The sequence below is a fragment of the Panthera uncia genome, chromosome B4, assembly GCF_023721935.1.
Source record: "Panthera uncia isolate 11264 chromosome B4, Puncia_PCG_1.0, whole genome shotgun sequence".
NCBI lineage: Eukaryota > Metazoa > Chordata > Mammalia > Carnivora > Felidae > Panthera > Panthera uncia.
Genome location: NC_064809.1, coordinates 38,552,847 through 38,560,133, shown reverse-complemented (window position 1 = coordinate 38,560,133; position 7,287 = coordinate 38,552,847). Strand labels below are relative to the sequence as shown.

At 38.4% G+C, this 7,287-nt stretch overlaps 2 protein-coding genes across 8 annotated transcripts in view; one reads left to right on the top strand and one right to left on the bottom strand.

Annotated features, from left to right (window-relative positions):
- AKAP3 (A-kinase anchoring protein 3) overlaps positions 1-3,697 on the top strand; it is a 48,587-nt gene extending 44,890 nt beyond the window's left edge. For all 3 annotated transcript variants that reach the window (XM_049624939.1, XM_049624940.1, XM_049624941.1), the window contains exon 6: positions 3,349-3,697. In XM_049624939.1, the coding sequence (XP_049480896.1) occupies positions 3,349-3,504 (156 nt within the window). In that variant the 3' untranslated portion in view covers positions 3,505-3,697. The remainder of the gene's footprint in view (positions 1-3,348) is intronic.
- A 1,595-nt stretch (positions 3,698-5,292) lies between these two features.
- Positions 5,293-7,287, bottom strand: part of DYRK4 (dual specificity tyrosine phosphorylation regulated kinase 4) — a 52,809-nt gene continuing 50,814 nt past the window's right edge. For 4 of the 5 annotated variants that reach the window (XM_049624934.1, XM_049624935.1, XM_049624937.1 and 1 more), the window contains 2 exons: positions 6,302-6,477; positions 5,293-5,610 (listed from right to left, as the gene is read on the bottom strand). In XM_049624934.1, the coding sequence (XP_049480891.1) occupies positions 5,366-5,610; positions 6,302-6,477 (421 nt within the window). In that variant the 3' untranslated portion in view covers positions 5,293-5,365. Of the gene's footprint in view, positions 5,611-6,301; positions 6,478-7,287 lie in introns of those variants that run through there. The other variant, XM_049624938.1, reaches the window with a different exon arrangement.

Sequence of the window (7,287 nt, the reverse complement as noted above, 5' to 3'; positions counted from 1 at the left end):
TTTCAACGTTTTTTATTTTTTATTTTTGGGACAGAGAGAGACAGAGCATGAACGGGGGAGGGGCAGAGAGAGAGGGAGACACAGAATCGGAAACAGGCTCCAGGCTCCGAGCCATCAGCCCAGAGCCTGACGCGGGGCTCGAACTCACGGACCGCGAGATCGTGACCTGGCTGAAGTCGGACGCTTAACCGACTGCGCCACCCAGGCGCCCCATCTTTCCCCTTTTTAAACAATCACTTGTCCATAAATGTTGAGGTTCTAACTTTTTTTCAGTTGATGTTTCAATGATACATTTTTTTCAATATTTTTACTTTTAACTTACCTATATCATTTGAAGAGGTTTTTTTTTTTTTTTTTTTTAGGTAATATTTAGTTTTTTTTTTTTTTTTTTTTTTTTTTTTTTTGCCTTTTTTTTTTTTTACATCATTTACATTTAGCCTAATTATTGATATTTTTGGATTTGGGTCAACTGTTCTAATTTACCTCCTTTTCCCCCATTTGTTGCCACCTTTTGGATTATTTCATTTTTTTTTTTAGTATTCTGTTTTAATTTATTGTGTTTTTGACTATATCTCTGTGTTATTTTTCAAGTAGTTTCCCTAAGGATTACAATATACATACTTTTTAGAGTCTATGTAGAATCAATAGTTGCCACTTAAACTGTGGTGTAGAAATCTTACTACTTTATAGGTCTCATTACCTTCTCCCTTACGTTGTAGTTATTTAATGTAATCTACATATATTAGAAAAATCCTTAGACAATGTTATTTTTGCTTTCAATTATAAAAAATAAAGTCACACCTCATTTTATTGTGCCTCACTTTGTTGTGCTTTGCAGGTATTGCATTTTTCACAAATTCAAAGGTTTGTAGCAACCCTATATCTGGCAAGTCTGTTGGTGCCATTTTCCCAGCAGTATTTGCTCACTCTGTGTGTCTGTGTCTCATTTGGGTAATTCTCAAAATATTTCAAACTTTTTCACTATTATATTTTTTATGATGATCTGTAATCAGTGATAAAAATTCACTGAAAACTCAAATAATGGTTGACATTTTTTAGCAATAAAGTATTTTTTAATTATGTACATTGTTTTCTGGACATATGCTGTTGCACACTTAATAGTGTAAACATACTATTATATGCACTATTATACTATTAGTATAGTGTAAACATATAGTGTAACTATTAGTATAGTGTAAACAATAGTGTAAACATACTATTATATTTTTTTGGTTTGACTCACTTTATTGTGATAAAAAAATTGACTCACTTTATATAAAGTGCGATATCACTTTATTATGGTGGTCTTGAACTGAACCCACAATATCTTCAAGGTATGCCAGTATTTTAAAGAACAGAGAAAATTTATTATTGAGATTTTTACTGTTTCTGTTGTTCATCATTCATTCCTGATGTTCCCAGTTTCCTTCTGACATAATTTTCCTTTTGCCTGAAGAATTAGAACACAATTTCTGGCCATGACTTAAAAAATGTTTTATTTATTTTTGAGAAAGAGAGACAGAGTGCAAGCAGGGGAGGGGCAGAGAGAGAGCGAGACACAGAACCAAAGCAGGCTCCAGGCTCAGCTGTCAGCACAGGTCATGATCTCACAGTTCGTGGGATCAAGCCCCACATCAGGCTTTACCCTGCCAGCATGGAGCCTGCTTGGGATTCTCTCTCTCTCTCCCTCCCTTTCTCTCTGCCCCTCCCTGGCTTGTGGGCACTCTGTCTCTCTCAAATAAATAAATAAACATTTTTTGACCTTATTCCTGATGTATAATTTTTGATACAGGATTCCGATTTGGCAGTTCTTTTTAGTGCTTAAAAGTGTTGTGCCATTTCCTTCTGACATTTTTGGTTTTTGACCAAAATATGCTGTCATTTGAATTATTCTTTTAAAAATAATGCAGCATTTTCTCTGACTGCTTTCAGATTTTTCTTTAATTTTCAGCAATTTGATTTTGACAGGTCCTAAAGTGAATTTCATTGGGTTTATCTTATTTTAGGCTCACTGAGCTTTTTGAATTTGTCAGTTATATCTCTTGGCAAGTTGGGGAAACTTTCATCCATTATTTCTTGCAGCATATTTTCTGCAAACTCTTTATTCCTCTCTTGGAACTCTAATGACATAAAAGCAAGGCCTTTGGCATTATTCCACAGGTCCCTGAGCTCACTTTATTTTTTTCAAAGAGGTTTTATTGAAGAAAGTTTAATCAATTTCTTATGTTGTTCAATGTGGTTTACTTCTATGAATCCATCTTTAAGTTAACTAACTTTTCTCTCTCATCTTCATTCAATTTAGCCCATCTGACAAGTTTTCATTTGGATTTTATGTTTTTAGTTCTAAAATTATATCTTCTCTTTGTTGACTTGGTCCTTCCATTTGTTTTAAGAATATCCATATGTTACTTTATTCTCTCTCATGGAAATTTCCCCCTTTGGAAAAGCTCCTGATACTTGGCCTATTTATTTTCCTTTTAACTCTTTCTCAGAGAGTCAGATGCAGAATACACAAAATAAAAATCTGGTTGTTTTTATTTGACAGAAACAGTGCAAGTGGGGGAGGGGCAGAGAGAATCCCAAGCAAGCACCACCCTCCCAGCACAGAACCCAGTTCAGGGCTCGAACCCATGAAGAAGCCGTGTGAGATCATGACCTGAACCGAAACCAAGAGTCAGACGCTTAACCAACTGAGCCACCCAGGTGCCCAAAACTCTGGTTACTTTAGATGAATGGTGATGTACTGTGTTCATATGGTCAGAATTATTGCTTTGGCTAATTTTTCTCATTTCGAGCTTGGAAAGAGAGAGGAACAGGGGGTTCAGAGATCTGGATATGCATGTTGCTTCTGCTAATTTCTAGCACTGTATTACTGACAAGTCTCACCACCTCTCTGAGCCATGTCTTCATGAGGGTTGAATGGATCTCTGAGTTGCTCTTGTGCTCTAGCATTCTAGGCTCTCTGTTCTGTGGGGCATGGAAAGCAACATGTCCGTTTGTCCTCTGGTTATTTCACCCCTGCCCTTGTCGGTCTTAGGACAATGGTGGAAGACTGTTTTATGATATTACAGTGAGCTTAAGAACTTTAAAAGTCTTAGAAAACAAGATCACCCTTGACCAAATACCTACTGGAGGAAGCAAGATTTAGTCTTGGTGGGAGATCGTACTTTCCATATGATGTACAGGTGGATGCTAACATCTCTTCTTTCCAATTATGGAAGTCTTCTCAGCATCTAATTGGAGCCCCTTCTTCCGAAGTTTTCCAAGTTCTGCCCAGCCTCTTTGTTCTAGCCTTGTCAGGCCCTTTCTGGTCTGCCCCGGGATGCTCTGTTTCTTTCCTTTCCACAGCTACTTCAGCTCTCGGCTGCTGCTGTGGACAAAGGACGTAGTGTAGGTGAGGTCCTGCAGTCGGTGCTGCGCTACGAGAAGGAGCGACAGCTGGACGAGGCGGTGGGAAATGTTACACGGCTGCAGCTGCTGGACTGGCTGATGGTGAACCTGTGATCGGCGCCCACCCACTGCTTTCCCTTCTCCCCATCCCTTCTTACTTCCACAGCTCTCCTCTCCATATCCTTACAGAGCCCTATCATACCACTCACATCAAAGACACGTCATCTTATGCTAGTCACTGGATTTTGCAGATTTTCCCGTCCATGCAAGCAAGGACACAAAATTAAAAAAATTACAATGGAAGGACTCCAGGTGTTTGGTTTCCTTGGGATCCAATCGACAATAAGGTCAAGAAATTTCAGGAATTAAAAAATAATCAGATGGATAACAAGAAGAAAAATAGTGCTGGACTGAGAGGCCTGCTAAGGTGTTTCTATGTATCCTGTCTGTGCTACAACTTGCAGATCTCTGGCCTTAAAATGTTCCCTAAGAATAAGACTATTTAGCCTTTATAATCATGCAAATCACAAAGTATCTTCTATTCAACCTGAATCATTCTCATTATGATATGGAGGACTTGGCTTCTTCTCCTATCTCTGTAGAACAATGGTCTTCCTCAATTTTATTCATAGTTGGTGTCAAAAAAGGTCCAGAAGACCTGAGTTCTATTGCCATGTCTATACTTTTCTGGCTATAGGACCTGGGACAAGTCACCTGTTAGGACATTTCTCCCACCTAAGGCATTTTCTGTTCTTACCCTCAACTTTCTGTGAAATTTTATATTTTTGATCTTGCTAGAAACTTTCTCCTTTGGTTCCTAATTTCTGTATTAATTCCATCTCTTGGGGGCTCTACTCAATTCTGTCAACCCCTGGAATATTTATCTTTCCTATTTCCTTTTGACCCTCTGCTATTCTCATTCTGTTTCACCTTTCCTGGGTAAAAGGTGTCTCCCTTCATGGAATATGACACAGTGATTAAAAGGAAAACTATAAAGTCAGGTATATTTTCTATGTTGTTTATGAGGTTATGATCTTAAGAAGTTTCTTGTAAAATTGTATCTGTTCTATAATTACAATCATATAGAGATTATGTATTCATGTAGATAAGGACTAGTAAACCAAAAGAACCTGATTAGATTTTGAGGATGCTGGATGAATGAACATATCCTGTTATTTACTCGACTTCCCTTCCTTTGGGAAATATTCTGTCCCCTACTCCACAGTCCAAGAGAGGCATCAGTCATGGTGCTACCACCATCACAGTATAGGCTTGTGACCCAGGCTGGCCAACCACAGGATCCCAATATCTCAGACATAGTGCTTGGTTCAAATCCAATAATTTCTGAGATTTTCCTGCCAGCACTGCATCTTTTTACTGGATAACGGTGGTTACTTTAACATCTTGGCAGAGCTTGTCTTTAGAATGAAAACCACAAAAAGAAGCAAAACTAATAGGTGATGAGGGAGTCTGAGCCCTATGACCTTGTCTGAACTTTTAGATTCTGCTGTGCCTGAAACTACACTTACTTACACCTCCTGATTCCCCAATTACATAAGCCAATAGATGTCCTTTGTTGCTTAAACTAGTTAATAGCTGAATTCAAACTAGTTTTTCATTTTCATTTTCAAATAAGAGTCCTAACAGGTTAGCTGTCTTGTGGGGAAAAGAAAAAAAATTCTTTTATTTAGAGTTCTATTAGTGATACTATACCATTGAATACTTACCCCTCCCCCCCCCACCCCACACATACATTGTTTTATCTGAGGGCATAAGAAGGGAGTGTAGGTGCAAGGACATTCTCCCCCATCTCTCATAATAGGAATCATGCTTAACTAGCCATATGAAGTTTTTTTTTAAAAAAAAAAACCTTTATGCATTAAAAAACAACAATCTCTGTAATATTGTACAATATAAGTGCTGTCTCTAATAAAAATCCTTGGTGGAAAGGAACAGGACACACCTTCAGCAAAGGTCATACAATAGGTGGTAAAATATTCATGTTTTTGGATGAGGAGTTTTTACTTCGATGTCCTGGGGAGGTTTTGGACTCCTCTGGTCCAACAACTGCCTCTGGCTTTCTGGAAGCTTCTGTTAGCTGAGGCAACTGGACAACTTCAGATGTGTGCTGGAGAATGCCCTGCTGATCACCTGAATTCTGAACCTGCTTAGTGGTGCCACCTTTTATTTTGTCTATGGTCTCTTCTTTGATGGTCACCTCTGCCAAAGGAGAGAGAAGACAGAAGGAACAAGTGTTCAAATGTGAATTATATTCTATTAGACCATAAATCACTTTGGGAAAATCCTGGTAGTAATGATACAAAAACAATTCATTTGTAAAGAGCATTCTCTGTGTCAGGCATTATTCTAAGCACTTTACATTTATTAATTTCTTTGAGCCTTTTCACAACCATAGAGAATAGGCATTATTCTCATTCTCATAAATGAAGAAACTGAGACACAGGGAAGTTAACTAAATTGCCCAAGGGCCTACACCTGGTAAATGGTAGAACCAGAATTAATCCCAGGCAACCTGACCCCAGGGATGATGTACATAACCATGAGGCTATATTGCATATAAAAGATATCTGCCTAATGCCATAATCAGTCTGATAAAAATTCAAAAGCTAATTATAGGCAAGCCAGAGGAGGACACAGTGAAAGAAAAGGAAAGGACAAGAAAAGAATTGAAGACAGAGAAAAATGGAAAATCCTAATGATAACAGGGCAAAAAAGGGGGCAAATCCAGCTAGAAGCAAGACTCCTGAAAGAGGTTATACTCAAAAGTGAGAAATGGCAGGCTCCTGGTGATGTAGTCAGAATAATTATCCAAGGTGGAGGTCAGAGAAATTGACATACAATCCTCCAGAGGTACCTGATCCCTGGACTATAGGAAGAGGACTGACTGTACCTTTTTTGCCCAAGGGATGATGCCCTTGAACCTTTTCCTTCCGAGCCTCAGAGGGGAAACAGAGACTGGGTTTCCTCAGGGTCTGGGGCCTGGACCGTGGTTTGAAATTCCGTGGCTCATGGATCCAAGCATGCTTGAGGGCCTGGTCAGGGGTCATGCGAAGAGAAGGTTCCCATCTATACACCAACAAAGCCCAGCATGGGTTATTGTTTTGCTTCCCTTTCTAATGTTGAAAACATTTAAAAAGACCCTGACGACCTCAATAAGGTATAATAAAAATAGTTCATTCTTAACCAATCTAAGCTGCGTTATACTTCAAAGATATCATAGATATCAAAGATATCAAAGATAACAACATATAAAGTACCTGGAAGCTATGAAAATAATCTTTTTAGGAAATTTGCATGACAAACCAGAGAACATATGAGAGCCCAAATCTTCCAGAGTTCCTGGAAATTCCCTCAAAAGAAATATTATAATATTATAGAAAATCTTAACCACTTGGGATTTAGGGTTCAGTAAACTAAGATCAAAACAAAGACATGGTTAATTTCAATTCCCAAAACTTGGGACTTCAATTATATCACACAGAACATTATAGAATGCTAGAATATTAAGCTTATAAGGAGATTTGGGTATAATCTAGTCAAACCTCCAATGCAGTGACAAGGCATCTGACAGAAACTTCAACACAGAATCATCTTGCTATTCTTTTTTTTTAGCTATAATATTCTTGTCTTTATTTTTTTAAATATATGAAATTTATTGTCAAATTGGTTTCCATACAACACCCAGCGCTCATCCCAAAAGATGCCATCTTCAATGCCCTCACCTACCCTCCCCTCCCTCCCACCCTCCATCAACCCTCAGTTTATTCTCAGATTTTAGAGTCTCTCATACTTTGGCTCTCTCCCACTCTAACCTCTTTTTTTTTCCTTCCCCTCCCCCATGGGTTTCTGTTAAGTTTCTCAGGATCCACAGAAGAG